At 39.4% G+C, this 22353-nt stretch overlaps 1 protein-coding gene and 1 pseudogene across 9 annotated transcripts in view; one reads left to right on the forward strand and one right to left on the reverse strand.

Annotated features, from left to right (window-relative positions):
* Kansl1 (KAT8 regulatory NSL complex subunit 1) overlaps positions 1–22353 on the forward strand; it is a 144453-nt gene that overhangs the window by 37563 nt on the left and 84537 nt on the right. For all 9 annotated transcript variants that reach the window (XM_028882678.2, XM_028882682.2, XM_028882681.2 and 6 more), the window contains one exon: positions 6400–7771. In XM_028882678.2, coding sequence (XP_028738511.1) covers positions 6483–7771 — 1289 coding nt within the window. In that variant the 5' untranslated portion in view covers positions 6400–6482. The remainder of the gene's footprint in view (positions 1–6399; positions 7772–22353) is intronic.
* Positions 19616–20243, reverse strand: LOC114702288 (annotated as a pseudogene).

Below are 22353 nucleotides of genomic sequence, written 5' to 3' on the forward strand. Positions count from 1 at the left end.
CCAGAAGAGGGTACCATATCTCATTACAGATGATTGTGAGCCACTATGTGGTTGCTGGTAATTGAACTCAGGACCTTTGGAAGAGCAGTCAGTGCACTTAACCTCTGAGCCATCTCCTTAGCCCCCCAGTTCTTTGTTTTTGCTTTTTTTCTGAGACAGGGTCTCACTGTGTAGCCTTGGTTGGCCTAGAATAGAGATCTGCCTGCCTCTGCTTCCCAAGTGCTGGGATCAAAAGCGTACATCACAACGTCCAACTGAGCCATCTGTTTTTGTATTCTACTAGATGAGCTAAAAATAAACATACATTAGAATTCTGTGTATATAATTTGACTGTTACGTAGCTCCATCAATAAATTGAAAAATGTAATGTCAGCTCTAAATATACTGCTCAGGTGGTTATGAATATTATAGTTAATTATAGCTTTTAATGCCTTGAATTCTTTATTTTTTATTTTTTGTTCATTGGTGTTTTGCCTGCATGTATGTCTGTGTGAGGGTGTCAGAAGCCCTGGAAATGGAGTTACAAACAGTTGTGACTGCCATGTGGATGCTGAGAATTGAACCCCAGTCTTCTCCATCCCCCATGCCTTGATATCTTTGAAGAAAGTGATTTATCACAATCTTAAAGTATGTATGAGTGTTTTGCCTGCATGTATGCCTGTGTCTCACTTGGATGCATGATGCGTGTGGAGGTCAGAAGAGGGTAATTGGATCTCCTGGAACTGGAGTTACAGTTAGGTGGTTTTGAGATGGTTTGATGGGAATCAAACCCAAGTCTTCAAGAAGGACAGCCGTTACTTTTGACCAATAAGCCATCTCTCCAGCCCCAACTTTGTTTTATTTATTAAAGGATTTCTGGTCCCTTTTTTCCCCTTTAATTAAAAAGTTTATTATTGTATGTGTGCATATAGTGTGAGTATGTGGGGGCACACATGTATTTCTTCCACTTTTACATTGATTCTGGGAATGAACTCTGATCAATGCCTCTGAGCTAGCTGTCTTTTGGTTTTAGAGTGTTAAGTGGTGCTTTTGGGGATTTATAAGACTGAGATTACTGTGATTGTTTTCATCAACATTCACTCAGTTTGTTAAATTTAAGGAAGTGTACTGTGATTGCTGGGTGTAGTGGCACGGGCCTTTAATCCCAGCCCTTGGGGGGCAGAGGTGGGCTGATCCCTGTGAGTTTAAGGCCAGCCTGGTCTACAGAGTGAGTTACAGGACAGCCATAGCTACATAGTTGAGACTGTCTTGATTTAAAAAGAAGGAAAGAAAGAAAGAAAGAAAGTGTACTATAATGTTTTGCTCTACTTGGATTTTTGGCTTCCTAAAACTTGACTCTTTTATTTTGTCTCCATTTTATTGACGATTAATACCTTTTTATAGTGTAGACATTACAAAGGACAAAATTTTACTATCTACCTTATAAAACAAAATGAGCTTCTAAATTGTATAATGTTTGTTTTTGTTTAACAACATTTTTTATATCAGTAAATATAGATAGCAATGCTATTCTATGTTGCATATATTCCTATTCCTTTATATGAATAGTTCATAATTTAAATTCTTGGGTCATCTCATTAGTCATCCTTTTAAAATTTAATCTAATTTTGGTGGGTTTGTGGGTAAGGGCACTTGTTGCTTTTGCAGCAGACATGGGTTAGGTTCCCCAGCACCCACATGGGCTTAGACTTTCTATGTAACAGAGGTTGGCCTTGAACTTCTGATCCTCCTGCTTCCACTTAGGAAGTGCTGGGATTACTGGTGTGCATAACCATACCTTGCTTTACAAGCCACATTCTGAAATAATTTTTTTTTAAACGTTAATACATTATTTTAAAAAAAAAGTAAAATGAATCAGTCTTAAATTAAGGTATTTTATGGGCAATTGTAACTAATGAAGTGAATTTGATAAGCTCCATATCCAGTGTTTTGGTGATTTCTTATGTACATGAGTTCTTAGTATAATGATGATATTTTAGCAGATTATTTGTTTTATATTGTGCGCACATGCACACACACACACACACACACACACACACATTAAAAAGTCTTATGTGGGCTAGAGAGATGGCTCAGTGGCTAAGAACACTTGCTGCTCTCCCTGAGGACCTTAATTGGTTTCCCAGCAACCACCTAATTGCTTGAAACTCCAGCTTTAAAGGATCTAATGCCCTCTTCTGTCCTCTTTGGTCATCCCCCACCCTCACTCCCACATGTGCACACACATTTTTTCCCCCTCTTTTATAGAAAGTTCTGTGGAAACTTTTTTTAAAAAGTTCTTTTTGACACAGGGTCTCACTTTGTAGCCCTGGCTGACCTAGAACTCACTATGTAGAGGAGGTTGACCTCAAACTCAAAAGAGATCTGCCTTTCTCTGCCTCTTTGAGTGCTAGGATGAAAGGTGTGCACCACCACACCCAGTGAATTTATTTCTTATACATTAACCTTTGGGTCCAGATAATAATAACCAAATATTGGCCAGGTAATAGGCTAATAAGTAAGTGAAAATGTCTTATGTAATCATCACAGCAGTCTTAAAAGGTAGGCAGTATAGGTCTATAACTAGATGAAGAAGCTGAGGGAACAGAAGAGTTAAGTAATTGATAACAGGTGGTGATGTGACCAGCAGGCTAGGATGTTACCCCAGACCTGCTCACTTGAGTTGTGAATACTTGCCCAAAGTGGAAGTTATCTTCTTTTGGTAGAAGAATTAGTTTAGTGGATTCAAACTTCATGATTTCAGGAGTCTATTTTCACTTTTAAAAGTTTTTGAGAATTTAATGGAGGTATCATCTGTAACTTCAGCACTGGGAAGGTGGGGGGAGAGAAGGAACTCCTTCAAGTAGGAGGCCAGGCTGTGTGAGATAAAAATCAGTTCTTTTTATACCCTGTTACATTAAAATCTTTTGGCTTGTCTTGCAGTTGATTTTAGCCATATGTGAATTTTCTAACAAGCATTTATTTGGTCATGTGGTTACTTACAGAGCTTCTAAATGCTGAAACAACAGAAATTCATGTAGAAGTCACTACTCATCTTTTTTTAAAAGTTGGTTTAAACTCTGTATAGTTTTTCAAAATACTGATTTCACTTGAAAACCCAGCAAATATTATTAGTGATTTTCCTTGGAGTTTTACTTTGTTCATTTTACAAAGAAATTTGTTAATGACCCAGGTTTTTTTTGAGCTAATGGTCTAAGTATCTCAGTCTGGCATCAAACACTTTCATCTTGGGGCAGCCAGGCTGTATTCCTGTGCCTTGTACTCGTTTGAATAGTCATAGCTCATTTGTCTGCTCTGTTACATAGAGACAGTACTCAGGGGCTGGAGAGATGGTTCAGCAGTAAAGAGTTCTTGCTGATTTTGCAGAAGACCCTGGTTCAGTTCCCAGTACCCATAACAGCAACTCCGATCCAGTTCCAGGGGATTCCTTGCTGTCTTCTGACCTCCTCTGGCATGAACCATGCGTGCAGTGGACATACATACGTATATGCATATATGGAAGAAGAACATTCATACACATAAAATAATCTTTATAAAAGGATAGTATTCCAAGAAGAAGGCTGGTTAATCTTGGCAACCTAAAAGTAATAGTGTGGGGGTTGGAGAGATAGCTTAGTGCTTAAGAGCACTGATCACTCTTCCAGAGGACTGGAGTTCTATTTCTAGTGCTCTGTAGTGGTTTACTACCTTCCGTAACTCCAGTTCTAGGGGATACCGTGCCCTCTTCAGAACTCCTGAGTTTTCCCTGAGATTCTGTAAAGCTGAAATTTTTTACACATACTTTCCCTTTCAACACAGATTATTAAAAATGTACTTGGGAGTCAAGACTTAATAAAATCCTGGGGGAACACACCAGTTTGTTATCCCATACGAAATGGTCAGCTCTGAATACAAAGTAACATTACACGACTGAGCAGGTTATATTTATGAATGTAACAATTAATAAAAAAGAGGCCATGAATTTGAAAAAAGAGTAAGGAGGTGTATATGGGAGGGCTTAGAGGGAGGAAATCAGCTATTAGTTAATTTTGTGACTGTGTCCATGTGATCCTCATGCTATAGTGCATGTGTGGAAGTCAGGACAACTTGAAGGAATTGCTTAAACCCAGATGGTCAGTTTTGATAGCAGGTATCTTTACTTGCTAGGCCATCTAACAGGCCCAAGAACATTTTAAATGTAATTGGCATTCTTTTTTAAGCTGCGAGTAAGGAATACTGTGACTACTTTTTTTATTTGGTGCTATTGTCTTGGTTTGTTCTAAGATACCAGCAGTTTTGCTTACATTTGTTTTTGGACCCTCATTGCAAATGTTAACACAGTTTGTAAAGGGCAGGGCCAGTAGAGATGGCTCAGTGGGCCTTAAGGAACTTAATGGTCTGAGTTCCATTGCTGGCTGGATCCTACATGGTACAATAAGAGAACCAAATCCTGCACATTGCCCTCTGACTTCCATAGGTGTGCTATGGCATGCGTGCACACACACCCATCCAAAAATAAATAGGTATAAACATAATTTTTTTTGCTTTTTATTAAAATGATTTATTTTTATATTATGTGTGTGGGTATTTTGCCTGTATGTATGTCTGTGTGAGGGTGTCATTCCTTGGAGCTGGAGTTACAGACAGTTGTGAGTGCTAGTAATTGAACCTGGGTCCCTCTGGAAGAGCAAACATTACTCTCAACCGCTGAGCCATCTCTCTAGCCCCCAATATATATTTTTTTTTCTAAAGGCAAATGATGTTTTAGCATTACTGTGAAAACATTGACTTTCAAAAATGGTCTTTCAAGGCTGGTTAGATGGCTTAGGCAAAAGCACACTTGCTGAATGTGTTGAATTCTGATGACCTGAATTCCATGTCTAGAATCTACTGTGAAGGAAAGAACCAATTTATAATAGTTCTCTGGCCATACTCACACCATAGGCATATGTATGCCTGCAAGCACAAGTGTATACACCCCCACCCCCACCACCAGCAACCAAATAATTGGGGGTGGGTATTTTGAGATTCTCAGAGGTAAGAGATTGTGTTTTTAGGGGTAGTTGGTATAGTCCTTTATATAGGTTTGCTTCCAGACCCAGATAGATGAATCAGGAATGAAGAAGCAGCAGTTAATTGGGGAATATCATTAAGAAAATGAGGCAGCCACGAGAAAGGAAAAAGTTTATTGAGGGAAGGAAGTGAATTCTGAATTTCCAAGGATGAGAAGATTAGAAAGTTGATTAGTGCAGCTCAGAAAAAAAAAAAAAAAGGTTTTTTGAAAGTTAGTGGCCCTCATACTGTAGTTGTTGTTGCTAAGGAAGTGAGTTTAGGGGAAGGGGTCTTGGGCAGTACCAGCATCTTAGGGGTTTGAAAGGAAGAAGAGAGTAGAATTACAATGCCAAGAATATTGGGAAAGGAAATTTCAAGAAAGTCCACACTACCTAATGCTTAGGGAAAAGTAAGAATGGGACTGTTGATTTAATACTTTAATAATATTAGTAGTTAACTGTCCTAGAGTGTGGTAGTGGTAGAAACTAAGTTCTAGAGGAGTGAAGAGTGCAAAGGCAACTGTAACTAGTCTTTTGAAGTGTTTTGGGGGAAAGGGGAGAGAGTTATGTTGGGCTGTTAATTTAAAGACAGATTTACTCTGAAAATAGCCCAGTAGAAAAGGTGCTATGTGAAAGAAAAGAAAATTAATGAAGCGAATTGATGTTACAGTGTGATGTAGTTAACTTGGTAATAACAATCTAAATTTGTAAGGAAGAAGCTAATGAAAACTGAATTTCTGGCCAGAAAAAATAGCATAGATCCATGAGATTCGGCATAGACTTTATGAGAATAAGAAATTTTTTTCTTATATTGCTGGGTAGTCATCTTATATGGTCATATTAAATCTAGTAATTTAACATTTAAAGAGGTTTTCTTTTTCTCCCCCCTCTTTTTGGTTTTTTGAGACAGGCTTTCTCTTGTGTAGCCCTGGCTGTCCTGGAACTCACTCTGTAGACCAGGCTGGCCTCAAATGAAGATCCTCCTGCCTCTGCCTCCTGAGTGCTGGGATTAAAGGCATATGCCACCAGTACCCGGCAAAGAGATTTTATTTTAAATGCAGGTAATTGTAACCATTTGTGATTATTTCAGAATAAGACTTATTTTGACAAAATTGAATCTGTGGTTAACAAGTGATGTAAAGGGTAAAGTTATTTTCTTGTGCAAGGATTGTGGTTCCTCTCCTTCCCCTAGGTGAAAGACATCTGAAGGCTCCAGAATGGTTCCTTAGTTAATTCTCTCTCTCCCTCTTTTTTTTTTTTTTTTTGAGGCAGAGTTTGGACAGTAGCCTCAAGTGGTGCTTCTGTTGAAAATGTGTGTTGTTTTTGAATGTGCTTGTATTTCTGACTTCCCTTTTTCTCTCTCTTTCAGTCTGTTCTCAAGGGAGGCAGTAAGGGGCCGTGGAGCTGGCCTCAGCACTGGGAGAGGCTGGACTTCCTGTCTCTCTGTGCTGAATGGCTGCGATGGCGCCCGCTCTCACTGACGCAGCAGCTGAAGCACACCACATCCGGTTCAAACTGGCTCCCCCATCCTCCACCTTGTCCCCTGGCAGTGCCGAAAATAAGGGCAACGCCAATATTCTTATATCTGCCAACGGAACCAAAAGAAAAGCCATTGCTGCAGAGGATTCCGGTCTAGACTTCCGAAATAATCCTACCAAGGAAGACTTGGGAAAGCTGCAACCATTGGTAGCATCTTATCTCTGCTCTGATGTAACATCTGTTCCGGCAAAAGAGTCTTTGAAATTGCAAGGAGTTTTCAGCAAGCAGACAGTCCTTAAATCTCATCCTCTTTTATCTCAGTCCTATGAACTCCGAGCTGAGCTGTTGGGGAGACAGCCAGTTTTGGAGTTTTCGTTAGAAAATCTTAGAACCATGAATACAAGTGGTCAAACAGCTCTGCCGCAAGCGCCTGTAAATGGGTTGGCTAAGAAATTGACTAAAAGTTCAACACATTCGGATCATGACAATTCCAGTTCCCTCAATGGGGGAAAACGGTCCCTCACTTCATCTGCTCTGCAGGGAGGTGAAGTGGGAGGATCTGACTCTGGGAACTTGAAGGGGGGTATGACCAATTGCACTCTTCCACATAGAAGCCTTGATATAGAACACACAACTCTATATAGCAATAATAGCACTGCAAACAAATCTTCTGTTAATTCCATGGAACAGCCGGCACTTCAAGGAAGCAGTAGGTTATCACCTAGTACAGACTCCAGCTCTAACTTGACAAATGTTAAGTTAGAAGTCAAAAAGTCTCCTCTGTCTTCCATTCTTTTCAGTGCTTTAGACTCTGACACAAGGATAACAGCTTTACTGAGGCGGCAGGCTGATATTGAGATCCGTGCCCGCAGGTTGCAGAAGCGATTACAGGTTGTGCAAGCCAAGCAAGTGGAGAGGCATTTACAGCACCAACTGGGTGGATTTTTGGAAAAGACATTGAGTAAACTGCCAAACTTGGAATCCTTGAGGTCTCGGAGCCAGTTGATGTTGACCCGAAAGGCTGAAGCTGCCTTGAGAAAAGCTGCCAGTGAGACTACTACTTCAGAGGGACTTAGCAACTTCTTGAAAAGTGATTCAATTTCAGAAGAATTGGAGAGATTTACAGCTAGTGGTATAGCCAATCTGAGGTGCAGTGAGCAAGCATTTGATTCAGATGTCACGGACAGTAGTTCAGGAGGGGAGTCTGATATTGAAGAGGAAGAACTGACTCGAGCTGATCCTGAGCAATGCCATGTACCCCTGTGAGTAGAACCCGTGATGATGCAGTCATTCTTGAAAAATGTTGGCAAGATTTAAGTAAATCCCCATTTTGTAAAGAATATAGTTCTTGTATATTGACAACTAGATTGCATTAATCATTTCCTGGTTTTAGGTAAGTAAATGCATATACCTGAAGTGGAAAAACGGAAGGCATTTCTGCTATAATATTGTGTTGCTGTGTGCTAAAAGTTTTCCTTTTTAAGTCTTACTGGAAAGAAACTAGAAAACATAACTGAGTAGATTTCTTTTGAAACTGTAGAACATTTTAAGCTTTAATGTGTGGCTTGACATTTTGTTGTTTCTAGGAAGTTGGGACAAGTGATGATTTAGTTAGATTGGTTGGAATTTATAGTGCTTTCCATTGCACTTCCAGCATACCTGGTCTACCATCTTAATAAGAGTTTCTTTGTGTTGAAAAGTAAACCTGTTTCCCTTTTGCTTTCAACTATCTTAACAGTCAACATAGAGAATACATCCATGACCATAAATAGTTTGACGATGTCTCCCTATCAGCAAGCAAGCAGTCACCTGTAGTGGATAGCAACTGATTGTCTTGCAATTTAATTTTAATTCTGACACTTCTAGAGGTAATTGTGCCAGATCTCACAGTAGCAGGATATGGTCTTCAGGATTGCTTTCCCCCGCTTCCTCCCCCAGTACTGCTTCAGATTCCAGTTGCAAACCCAGATTGTTTTTATCTGTGCTTCTGACTACTTGGCTATAAACCAATATTCTTGTTTTGTTTTGTTTTTGTTTTTCGAGACAGGATAGTTTTGGTTCCTGTCCTGGAGCTTGCTCTATAGACCAGGTTGGCCTCGAACTCACAGAGATCCACCTGGCTCTACCTCCCGAGTGCTATAAACCAATATTCTTAAAATTTGGTACTCACATTTGACTAATTTGACTGTGCAACTCAATACTTAGAAATTATATTTCTTAATATTTACCATTTTTTGTTGTAAATGGTATTACAAAGAAAACAGATGAATACATGCATATGGGTGAGATGTGAGGAAGGGAGGTGTAGAGATTCAGTGCCTTGTCGGGACTTTCTAGTCTCTAGGAACTTGAGTACAACTATCCTGCCATTCTAGACTCTGTCCTTTTTGTTTTTTATGGGGAAGTTTGGTTAGATAGGTCTGAAATCATAATTACCTAAGTTGTCACTGGTGATGATATTTATTCCCTTTCATGTCTGTTTGGTTGGTGAGAGCAAAAATTCCAGTGGTCTAAACACACCTTTGTCTTCCTGGTGACTACCTTCGTCTTAAAGTTACTTCTGGATGCTAGCCATCAATCAGTTCAACCTTTGAAAAAGACTATCACTTTGGAGAGCCCAAGGATTCTAGTAGTTTGGTGCCAGGAGACAAAGACCAATATGTATTTTACAGTATCATGTTCTAAGGACTAATTAGAAAATACTGCAGAATATTTTAAACATTGCCTTTTTACGTAATCCACTTTTTACTTCTTGATTCTGTTCTTTAAACGCTGTGTGTATGCTTGCACAAGTGTGTGTGTGCACATATGTACATATATATATATAATTTTTTGTTTTGTCTTATTAAAATTTTTTTAGATATTATTAAAAGTATATTGTAGCCTGGCAGTGGTGGTACACACCTTTAATCCCAGCACTCAGGAGGCAGAGGCAGGTGGATTTCTCTGAGTTCTAGGCCAGCCAGGGCTATACAGAGAATCCCTGTCTCGAAACCACCACCAATTGTATTGTGAACCATGTATGTGCCTGGTACCTTTGGCGGTCAGAAGAGGACATGTGGAATCCCCTGGAATTGGAATTACAGAACAAGCTGCTGTGTGTATCAGGAAACTGGGTTCTTTGCAAGAATAGCAACTGCTCTTAACCACTGAGCTGACTCTTAAAACTTTTGCTCTTGTTTGTGAAACCAGTCGTAATATACAGCATAGGCTGGCCTTTATTCAAAATCATCCTGTCTCAGTCTTCTGAGAATTACAGGTGTATACTACCATACCCAGCTAGATATTTTTTTTTCAATTCAGCAAAAGTTAATGTATTACGTATTTTGTGTTTTAGATAAAGTTTTACTGTTTCCCAAATCTGTTAGTTTTATCAAATAAAATACATAATCTCCTCAGGATAGCATGCGCTCTTCTCTCTCTCTCTCTTCTCTCTCTCTCTCTCTCTCTCTCTCTCTCTCTCTCTCTCTCCCCCTCTCTCTCCCTCCCCCTCTCTCCCTCTCTCTCTCTCCCTCTCTCCTCTCTCCCTCTCTCCTCTCTCTCTCTCTCTCTTCTCTCTTTCTCTCTCTCTCTCTCTCTCTCCTCTCTCTCTCTCCTCCCTCCCTCCCTCTCTCTCTCTCTCCTCTCTCTCTCTCTCTCTCTCTCTCTCTCTCTCTCTCTCTCCTGTCTCTCTCTCTCCCCCCCCCCCAAAACACAAGTTTTCTTTGTATAGCCCTGGCTGTCCTGGAACTTACTCTGTAGACCAGGCTGGCCTCAAACTCAGAGATACGTGCCTGCCTCTGCCTCCCGAGTGCTAAGATTAAAGGCATGCACCGTTACCATCCAGCTTGGGTATTTTTCTTCTTACATTTATATACTTAAGGAAACATACTTGAAGGTGACTTAATCTACCTTTACTTTTTGTGGGGATGGGAGGAGTGCTTTTGAGATAGGTTTTCTCTGTTTCACAGCTCTGGGTGTTCTATAACTAACTGGCTTTGTGAACCAGGCTGGCCTTGAACTCAGAGAAATCTGCCTGCCTCTGCCTCCCGAGTGCTGGGATTAAAGGTGTGCGTCCCCTGCTTAACCTACCTTTTACTCTTTGTGTGTTAGATTTGTGAGAACAGAGACAAAAAGACTTGGGAAAGATGGGCTATATATTTGAAAGTAGATCTACTTCTTTTGCTAGAGATGTACAGTCTGCTGTATTAGACAAGGCTGAATATATAGAGATGCTTAAGAATAGTTTCTCCTTGATGCTAATAAAATTCATTTCCATTGGAGAGTTTGAGTGTTGAGATAGCTATGCTTTTAGTCCGTGAATTAGCTGCTTCATTAAGTTTGTTTATATTATGGGCATGGATAATACTATGTATCTGACAGGAAACTTTAAGGGTCCATGCCTGTATTCCAACATTTTTTTTTTTTGTTTTGGTTTTTTTTTTTGGTTTTTTGAGACAGGGTTTTTCTGCGCCTTTCCTGAATCTCGCTCTGTAGACCAGCCTGGCCTCGAACTCACATAGATCCACCTGGCTCTGCCTCCCGAGTGCTGGGATTAAAGGCGTGCCAACGTTTTTTAAAAGATACAACAGTCACTGCATTTGAAACATTGTAAATCATATGAACTTACTTTGTTTATTTAATTAAAAAAACAAAAAATAGAACCATTTGGCCAGCGTGGTGGGTGGTATGCACTTAGTTCCAGCACTCAGGCAGAGGCAATTGGATTTCTGTGAGTTCAGAGCCAGCCTAGTCTATATAGTAAGTTCCAGGCCAGCCAGCTAGGGCTACATAGACTCTGTCATGTTTCCAAAATTTTAAAACAAACATATTAATCTGTATGCTTACCGTGTTAAGGATATATTACAATGAGAGCTTTTTTGTGTTTTTGTAAGGGTATTTGTGTTTTTAAGAGTATTTATTTTGGTTTTTTTGAGACAGGGTTTTTCTCTGTAGTTTTGGTGCCTGTCCTGTATCTCTCTCTCTCTAGACCAGGCTGGCCTTGAACTTGCAGAGATCTGCCTGGCTCTGCCTCGTGAGTGCTGGAATTAAAGGCGTGCACCACCAACGACCATTAAGAGTATTTTAATCCAGTGTGAAATCTTGATTAAGAGGGCCGAAAATATGACTTAGTGGTTGAACATTTTTGTAACATGCGCAAAGGCCCTGGATTCAATCCCGAGCACTCCTCACTCCCACATAAACCACAACCAAAACCAAATTAACAACCCTCAAATAACAACAAAAACTTAAAGTACCCAAGGAGAGAACTTAATCTATAGGATAATCTAGTCATTGAGACATATACAAGCGTCCATTGGTTTGGAGTTTTGGAGGAATGTGTACCTTTTGTTTTGTTTGTTTTTTTCCAAGACAGGGTTTCTCTGTGTGGCCCTGGTTGTTCTGGAACTAGCTCTGTAGACCAGGCTGGCCTCAAATTCAAGAGATCCACCTGCCTCTTAGTTTGTAATACTGGGATTAAAGAGATGCACCACCACCGCCTGCCTGGCAAGGATTGTACTTTTGGGGGGTGGGGTTGGGGAGATAGGGTCCTTTTCCTACCCTGAGTGCTGAGATAACATGTGATACTGCTGTGCCTTATGAGTTTCTGAGAGCAAACTGGGCTTTGTGCACTAGGGACAAGTACACACCACCTGCTGAGCTACTTCCCAGCCCAAAGGAGTGAGTATCCTTTTAAGTAAGCTTCCTTCCTGGATTCATGTTGTTTTTCTGTTCTTGTTTCATGCTTTAGTTTTGGGCTTAATTTATGCTAACCTGTATTTTATTTGTGTAGTAGCCTTCTGAAGACTTATTTCTAATCAGTTACCTCCAGATAAACTTGCTGGTGTGCAATTCAAGGCAGTGAAGCCCCTTGAATTTTGGATGTTCTTGATTGCGGTGGAACTTGTGTAATAGAGTGGCTTTCTAGAATTTTGTAGGTCTTGTGGTTTGTTGTTTGTTTTTTGAGGCACTCTGAAATGCTGTATATTACAGTTCCTCTTTGAAATTAAAGATGCAGAGATGCTGCTTCCAAAAGTGGCAGTCAGATTGTTTTGTTCCTTTTCTATGCTTTCATTTCCACAGTGATAAGGTAGAAGAAAACTCAGCCAGAGGGACTAAGTTGTCATCTCTGATAAATCATCTATTGGGTGGAGATAGTGGTGGATATGAGCAAAATACATCATATAAATTCTCAAAGAACTAAAAACAAAAGACAAAAATACTGACTCTAGGACTAAGTATGATTACTTAAAAAAAAAAAAGTAGTCTGTTGAAGCTATTGTGTTTCTTGGTATTTGATTTGCTCAACATCTTAAATTTAATACCTCTTCCTTTTCTATGATCTGTGTGTGAGACAGATACCCCTTCCCAATTCTCTCCCCCTTTTTATTTCTTTTTCTTCTTCTCTCTCTCTCTCTCTCTCTCTCTCTCTCTCTCTCTCTCTGGTTTTTCGAGACAGGGTTTCTCTGTATAACAGCCCTGGCTGTCCTGGAACTCACTCTGTGGAACAGGCTGGCCTCGAACTCAAAAAGATCCACCTGTCTCTGCCTGCCAAGTGCAGAGATTAAAGGCATATGCTCCCTTTAAAAAAATTTTTTTTTAAAGATTTATTTATTTATTATGTATACAGAAGGGGGTGCCAGATCTCATTACAGATGGTTGTGAGCCATCATGTGGGTGCTGGGAATTGAACTTAGGACCTCTGGAAGAGCAGTCTGTGCTCTTAACCTCTGAGCCATCTCTCCAGCCCTCTGGCTCCCTTTTTTATTTCTTCACAGATACTGAAAATTTCTTGATGCTTGTAGGATTCTGAAGGAAGTGAGGTAAAAGGAATTTGGGGCTTTAACTGCTGCAGATGTAGCTGCTGTTATGAATTGTAATATAAGTATCTTTGTTTTGCAGTGGTCTTAAGCGACTCCTATGAAAAAATCGCTTGACCCTGAAGGGGTTCGGACCCAAGGTTGAGAACCACTGATGTAGAGACACCCTGTCTCAGTTTTTTCTTGTAAATCTAGTTACTACAAGAGCTTGAAAGGTATGAAGGAACATTGAAGGATATCCTGATTGTTTTTCATCTACTTAGTTTGCATTTCTGTCATTTCAGTGCCAAAGTTAGGTTTATGATCTACACTTGATACTTATTTTTGTTGTCTTAGTTTTTTTGCAAGCATCAGAACACCTGATAGATGAAGTACAGTTTATTTTCTTAGAATTTGTGAAATTATTCCTAAAGAGGGAGGAGCATAGTAGAATTCTTTACCACTGTTGAGAATTATTTTTTTTGTCTTTTTAGGCTTGAGTCCCTCACTTAACACTTGCAGATTGCACCTTTTTCATTATTGCTAACTTGTTTGGTAATTATTGGGTTAGACCTACATATCTGGGAAAGGCTGTCTTTACTATTCAGCAGTGATATCCTTGTACTTTGTTGTATATGCTGAGGGGCCTGGTCACTTAACTCTGATCACTTACATTTCAATAGGGATTCGCTTTCAGAGCTGGAGTAGGCCTCTTGGTTCTCTAAAGAGTCAGCCAGTTTGGTGATCTGTATGTGTGCTTATAGTAACTGTTTAGTGTTGATGTATGTTCCCCTGCAGAAATGAAATAATCGGTGTGTAAGATTATTGAGTGGAAGAGGAGGGTGGGATATAGTAATAATAAAGACAAAGATCTTTTTCCAGATGAAAATATTTTCACTTCGTAATGCTGCTTGTTGGAATGATAAGATTTGAAAAAAAAAAAATCTACCAAAAAAAACTATCATTTAATCTCTTCCTTCCCAAAAAAGCAAAATGATAAAATAATTTGCTTTCTGTCTTGTATTTTTGGTAAGTACATATTTTAAAACTTTCTGTGTATGTGTGTGGGTTTGTGAACATGAATACATACAGTTCCTGCAGAGAACAGATTAGGGTATTGGATCCCCCAGATCTGGAGTTATAGATAGCTATGAACAGCCTGGTGTGGGTACTGGGAACTCAACTTGGGTCCTCTGCAGTAGCGTGATCACTCTTTAATGGCTGAGCTCTCTCTCTCTAGCTTCCCCCTACCTTTTATTGTTTTTGTTTGTTTAGGTAGCCCTGGCTGAACTCAAAACTCAAGAGTTTCTGCCTCTGCTGGTATCAAAAGCATGGGCAAAAGTTTTTCCCCCCCAGAAATAGACTTTTATTTTTTAAAAGTCTGATAAGGCCTTTGCTGGACTGTGGTGGCACACTCCTTTAATCCCAGCACTCAGATCTCTGTGAGTTTGAGGCCTACAGAGTTCCAGGACAGCCAAGGCTACACAGAGAAACCCTGTCTCGGGGGAAAAAAAAATAAAGAAAAAAATAATAATAAAGAAACCTGAGGCCCTTAGGCTTGATGCCCTAGTACTGAAAAACATACAAACAAAAGTAAAACTATGACATTGTAAATATTGATATATGTAGAACAAAAAAGGTATATAAAGCTGTCTGATCCATCCATATCAGCACAACTTCATGTCTGCTTTTTAGATGCATGAAGAAAGCATAGTTGACTCTTTCATTGACGTTTTTTGCGTTTAATAAACTTTTAGTCTGAGGTCAAAAAGGTTGGTGTCCTTCCCCCAGTCCAGGGTTTATATAGATGTCCAATTGGGTGAAACTGGCACTCTCCCAGGAGAATTTTCTTTTCTAAGTATTCTTTAAGTACCCCTGTGTATAGTGTATTTTGCAAGGTCCTTATTCAGAAGGCTAGGAGGACAGGCCTATGTAAGATGAAAACAGAATGAAGCTTTCTTAAGATTTATTTGGTTCTAACCATATGTATATGAAATTCATGTGTAAATACATTCATGGAAGAAATTTGGCTTGGAAGGGTAAGTAGAAAAGTTAATTTTGTATTTGTAGTAAATTTGCTTAGTGTAGTTAATGGTTGTTCTACATTTTGAGAATTCTTAAGGCTTTGTTGTAATGATAACCTATCAGGAAGTGGGTCCTGCATTCTAGACTTGAAATACAGGTAAGTGTGCAATCCCAATGATGAAGTGTGTATGTGTATATTATATATACATGGTTTTATATTTTGATTTTTGAGACATTGTCTCTGTAGCTGTCTGTTCTAGAATGGGTATTAAAGATGTGTGCCACCACACCTGGTAATATAGTTTTTATATATTTTTAAAAATATTTATTTTATATGAGTGAGTGTTTTCTCTCTACATATGTACCTGTACCACACATGTACCTGTAGAGGTCAGAAGAGGGTGTCTGGTTCCCTAGAACTAGAGTTACAAATGGTACCATGTAGGTATTAGGAATTGAATCTGGATCCTCTAGAAGAGCAGCATATACTTTTTAACTACTGAGCTCTCTCTCTAGTCCCTCTATAATTTTATATTTTATTAAGTATGAGGGCTATTTCCATAAATGTCTAAAGCAGTGTTAAAATATTTTTCTTTGGTTTGCTCTAAATACACAGTGCTAGAGTATTAATCGATCAAACATCTTTAACTTTTTTTTTTGAGATGACATCGTATAGCTCTGGTTTGTCTGGAACTTGCTATGTAGATCATCCTGCCTCAAACTGCCAGATCTGCCTACCTCTGCCTTCAAGTGCTTGGATTAAATTTGTCTGCCAACACACTCAGCTCTAATTTCTTTCTTTAAAAATCTTTTGAGACGCCGGGCGTTGGTGGCGCACGCCTTTAATCCCAGCACTCGGGAGGCAGAGCAAGGCGGATCTCTGAGTTCGAGGCCAGCCTGGGCTACCAAGTGAGCTCCAGGAAAGGCGCAAAGCTACACAGAGAAACCCTGTCTCGAAAAACCAAAAAAAAAAAAAAAAATCTTTTGAGACTAGCCTTGAAGTTATTATGTTGCTAAGGATGACCTTGAACTCCTGATCATCCTGCCTTACCTAAGCCTCAAGTCGTGTAATTAATTATACTACCATATCTGCAAATATCTCTGAATTCATCAGTGAATAGATTGGCTGATGAATTTTATGGAAGGGTAAGGCATGGAACTGCTTCCACATTTCCTTGAAGAATGGTTTTTAAGATGTTGCATAAGCTTATGTCCCATCCCTTTGTTCCATGAGCCCTATAACATTGATCAGAGGAGTAACCTTAATAGTTATTCTGAATGTGACATCCTGAGGTTAGTTACAATGTTCCTGAGGCCATTCTAGAAGAGTTTAGAATTCTTTGAGCCCAGACTAATAATAATAACTTTCAGTGGATTCTTATTATTTGGAGACTAGCTTTTCGGGATCCAGTTATCCATATTAACTTTGCCTCAAAAGGGCAAGGCAACGCTTTTGGAAGTAAGGAATGATGAGGACACATGAAAATGGAAGTTTAGTTCTTGTCTTCAAAGAGTCTTGTGTTTTATTAATTACCACCTACAGCGTAGTGGGAAAGGAAGCATTTGTTAGACATTGTGTGCCCAGTACTAGTTATATGTCATGGGCATTTATAAAGGGTTTTGTTGTTGTTTTATTTTGTTTTTTTCTTTGAGTCAGGGTCTCTATTTAGCTCAGGCTCTCCTAGAACTACATGTAGACCAGGCTATCCTTGAACCAACAGAGATCCACCTGCCTCTGCCTCCTGAATGCTGGGATTAAAGGTGTGTAATACAACCCCTGGTAGGAATTTACATAATATGGGCAATAATACTGGGGGATCTTGGAGGGGCAGGAGTAATTTGCTTTGGACTAAGATGAAAAAGTTTGGAACAGAGACACAAGTTGACTTTGGGTCAAGGATAATGCATAATTTCAATAAGAAATAGAATGCGTCAGTTCTAAGGGTGAGAGAGCTCAGAGTGAGGAAGTTGTATTGGCTATCAGTAAAAAGCTATCTGTAGCCTTGGCATTGTACAGAAATCAATAGCCATATTAGTCTAGAAATGTCAAATTTAATTTTTCCCCATTTGTACATGTAGATGGTATTAAATATGTAAGGTTTTACATATGTGTATTTTATTTTAAAAAAAGCTAATAAAGTCTCTAAAATAGAAAACAGAAAAGATCTGTCTGCCAAAGATAAAATGTTCAAAGTGGAAAAATGAGGTTGGAAGGGTAGGTTGGAGTGATGAATTTTTGATTAACAGGCTAGCACATTAGAATTTTATCCCAAGAATGGTAAAGAATTGCTTAAGTGTTAGAATGCTTTAGGTGTTCATAAAGGACTCAGTCAGTGCTATTGTGAGTTGGATCAATTGGTGGCTCTCTGGTAGTATGGGACTAAAGGTCGTGTAATATAAGGCAGAGAGGCTGTTGCTATAGCCTTACTTCAGATAGGGGCCTTGAGTAGTATCGGCAGGCGTATGGAATAGAAGAAAGAATGGTCAAAAGTAAAATAAAATTGCTTTCATAGAATGAAGAAGAAAAAAAAAAAAAGAACGGTCTAGGTATAATATTGATGTCCTGGAGAATTTTAGAGATGAGATTGGGGACAAGCACAAATTTGTCATTTACAGATACGAAAAGAGACACATCAGGTGACTTCCATGCTAAAGATTATTGAAGTTAAGAGTCAGGGCTGTAGTAGCAGTCTTAACTCCAATTTAATACCTTTCCTTGATTAAACACACTGGAAACTTGGTGACATGACTGGATTTTGGTTTTAGGAAATTGGCAGAATACTGATGGAAATAGGAAAGGTGGCAAAAAAAAGATATTGGTGTTTGAGAAGGAAAACTTAAGGATGGCATCCAGAGTGGAAGGGCTTTTTTTGTTGAAGAATGGTGACTTTGACTTTTAGCTTTTATCTTTAGATCCTAGGTTTTTGTCTATGACTTTGAAACAAGATTTTAACTTAAAATTTCCTATACTCCATGAACAACCAGTTAGCCAGAAAGAATGTATTGAGTAAGTTTACTATTACTCTGATTACAAATTCTACTTTCAGCTGGGCAGTGGTACTTATGCCTTTAATCTCAGCACTGGGGAGGCAAAGGCATTCGGATCTCTGAGTTCAAGGACAGCCTGGTCTACAGAAAGAATTCAGGACAGCCAGGGCTACACGGTAAAACCCTGTCTGGAAAAAAAAAAAAAAAAAAAAAAAAAAAAAAAAAAAAAACAGAAAAATAAATGAAGAAAGCATTTCTTAGAAAACGGTGTAGAATGGGTGGTAGATAGCCCTATGTGACTCTAATAACCTTGGCATTTTAATTTGATGGAACATTGTTAGTTAGAATTAAATGTTACCTTTGTGTTTGAGATAATTTAGGAATAATACTTAATGATCATTTTTTCAGATACATCTGGCAAGTTAGCACTCATTATGTTCTATTATCCAAACATGAAAGTTAATGTTCATATTGCACTGAATTTCTATGGTGAGGGATACACCACCACCACCACCACCACCACCACCACCACCACCACCACCCCCCCCCCCGATTTTTTTTTTTTTTTTGGCATTCATTATTCTTTTTTTTTCCCAAGCCAAACTGTATTCAACTTTATTAAAGATACTTTCCATAAACAATCATATTTTTTCAGGCAGGACATGGGCAGACAATCATTAACAGAATACAAGAACTTCCAGACTCCCTTCTATCAAAATCAGAAAGCCACTATAAAACCCAATGAGTCTTCATTCGATGCTTTGAAAAGGGCAAGAGCTTAGAGTGAGGGCTGACAGTTCACATTGAGGATGCTGTTTAACAACTTTTCACAAGCCAACCCTGACTTTGAGGAAGCAAAACACACATGGCAAAATTATTAATCTGAAGATCCACAATCTTTTATAAAAGGAACCACTGATCTTTTGAGGGCACAATGATACCACTGCAAAGTCCAGATTGCCTGATAGACTGGCAAAGCCAATTTTGGGATTCAGGTTCCAACAGGTCTCTGGTTTGAAGGGAGTTAAGTCTATGTTGATGGTACAGGGGAGGAAGACACAGAAATGAATTTAGAGTTTCCCACACAAGGCATTTTGTGCCATGGTGGCCACATATGTCAAGACCAGGACGTCTCTCCTGAGAGCCAAGAGCAGTCTTTCAAAATTATCAGGAAAAGATGTTTTCTAACATCAACCATCATCAATCCAGCTTGGGACACATTTTGTTAGTGACACATGTCCCCCCCCCCCAAAAAAAAAGGAATGTTCTGTGTGCTAACAACATAGCTTAAAAAAAAGTAAAAACAAAATTTTGCATTTTTGTAAAACTTGATTAAAAAATAGTATTTCAAACTGTACAGTCACCAGAAGTACACAGTTATCAAAAATGCACACATTTCACTTGGCATCTCCAGCACCTTCATCTTTTTGTGCCTGGTCTGTTTTGGCGTCTGCATTTTCTGCAGGATTATTTGCATCCTTACCAGCATTGGCTTCCCCTTGGGGACCTTCTCTCCCTTCTTTGCAGGGGCCTTTTTAGACTTGGGCTCTGGCTTTGGAGGAACAGGTTTAGCAGACAACCTTGCAGATCTTCTCTGTGGCTCGTCCTTCACCTTGGCTTTATGTCCTTTAGTATCCCCGTCAGCCTTTCTTTTTTTTTTCTTTTTTTTTTTTTTTTTGGTTTTTTCGAGACAGGGTTTCTCTGTGTAGCTTTGCGCCTTTTCCTGGAACTCACTTGGTAGCCCAGGCTGGCCTCGAACTCACAGAGATCCGCCTGGCTCTGCCTCCCGAGTGCTGGGGTTAAAGGCGTGCGCCACCACTGCCCGGCACCGTCAGCCTTTCTTTAGGGCATGGCGGTGGGGGACGTCGGGGATGCAGCAGTGCGTGGTTTTGGTCCGTCCGGGGGTCGTTCTCTCTGCTTCTTCACACTGCTCCACATTCATAATTCTGAACACAGAAGTTTTTGTTGACAAAATAGGGATCCTAAGTTTATATTTCTGAAAGTTATATAAAGGATGGCATCCAGAGTGAAGGGCTTTTTTGTTGAAGAATGGTGACTTTGACTTTTTTTATGGCAAAGAATCAAATGGTGCTAGTAAATGTTTATAGTTTTGCAAGGAGGTAGTGCACACCTTGAATCCCAGCAGTTGGAGGCAGGGGCAGGTGATCCCTGAGTTCTGGCCTACAGAATGAGTTCCAGGGCATCCAAAGGTACACAGAGAAACCCTGTCAAAACAAAACAACTCCTCTCCTCCCCCTAAAAAATATTTATTAAATTCTTAGTCAATTTACATGAGGAGGAAACATTAAACAATAGAGGCAGAGTCAGGATTTTTTTTTTTTTAAAAAAATCTTCTTTTAAATTATTAAAACTTGCTCTCCTTGAGTAATGGGATTGATATTATTAAAATTTTATTTTATTTCCATTTATTTATTTTGTGTGGGTGGGTGTGTGGATGCCAGAATGCATGTGTGTAGGAGAGGACAGTTGAAAGGAATTTTCTCTCCTTTCCCCTGGGTTCTAGGGAACAGACCCAGTCTGTTAGGCTGGCTGGCAAGCACTTGTACCCACTGAGCCATCTCACTGGCCTTCATTTTTTTGAGATAGTGTTTTATGATAGCCCATAGTAGTAGCCTTAAACTTGTGATCCCCCCACCTCTTTTAGTCTTATGAGGTCTAGGCTAATTGATTCGTGCCATCATGTCTGGTGATTGAGGTTAATTTGTCTCAGAGAAAAAAAAGGTTCTTTTTTTTTTTTTTTTTTTAATTTATTTTATATGCCTTGGTATTTTACCTTCATGAATGTCTGTGAGGTTGTTGGATCCCCTGAAACTGGAGTTACAGACAGTTGTGAGCTGCCATGTGGGAGTTGGGAATTGAACCCAGGTCCTGTGGAAGAGCAGCCAGTGCTTTTTAACTGATGAAGCATCTCTCCAGCCCCCACCCTTTAAATTTTTTATTTTATCTTTTTTATGTGCATGGTGTTTTGCCTAAATCAGTGTGTTCGTATCATTTGTGTACAGTGCCCAAAGAGGCCAGAAGAGAGCGTCAGATCTCCTGGAGCTGGAGTTACAGATGCTTCTTAGGCACCATGTGGGTGCTGGGAATTGAACCCAGGTCCTCTTCAAGAACAGACAGTGCCCTTAACCATTGAGCAATCTCTCTACCCCTGCCTCCTGCTTCCCCTAGGGTTTCTTTGGGTTGCCCTGGATGTCCTGGAATTCACTAATTAGAACAGGATGGCCTCAATCAGAGATCCTCCTGCCTCCGTCTCCTGAGTGCTGGGATTAAAGGTGTCTACCATTACTGGCAATTGAGACTCAGTTTTTAAGTGATAGTTTGTTAAAGCAGTGTCATTAGTTTTTAAAGATAATATAACGCAAAATAAGAGCGACACAGACTCACTTAAATGCCATTAAAGTACTTTTAATTTTAGAAACATTTTCTTTGAAAAAGTTTTTGTTGTTGAGTATAAAGTGTTATGGAAAATATAGATTACTCATATTCTTTGCACAGCCTAAAAAAACTAAGACATTTACATATATCACAGAGGTAACTAGTTAACAAAAGTTATTGTCACAAAAGAGAAATAGTATGCTGTGAGAGTTTCTTAGAAAAGCAGACATTGGGGCATAAGTAATATTTAGCTCTAGATCGAGAGTTCAGGAAACGAGGTGATGGTGGAAGGAAAGAAGAAAAAGCCTATCACAAAATTGCAGAAACAAAAAGCACCCAAATAGTACAGTTGGGCCAGTGTAATAGTGTAGGAGTAAAGAGATAACTATGGTAGAATAAATCCTACATGAAGGAAGCCCTTGAGTAAATGGATAAGGGAGTGTTTAGCTCTCCTGTGAGAAAAGGGACTTTTGATCAGAAATCATTTGGTAGAGTTGGTGAGATGGCTCTGGGTAAAGGCACTTGCTTCCAAACCTGATGACTTGTTTGGCTCAATTCTTGGGACCCACATAGTGGTAGGAGAGATACATAGTTTAAGTTGTCCTTTGACCTCACATATGTACTATGGCCCCAAATGAAATAAAGAATTAATCAAT

The sequence above is a fragment of the Peromyscus leucopus genome, chromosome 8b (genome assembly GCF_004664715.2).
Source record: "Peromyscus leucopus breed LL Stock chromosome 8b, UCI_PerLeu_2.1, whole genome shotgun sequence".
Classification (NCBI taxonomy): domain Eukaryota; kingdom Metazoa; phylum Chordata; class Mammalia; order Rodentia; family Cricetidae; genus Peromyscus; species Peromyscus leucopus.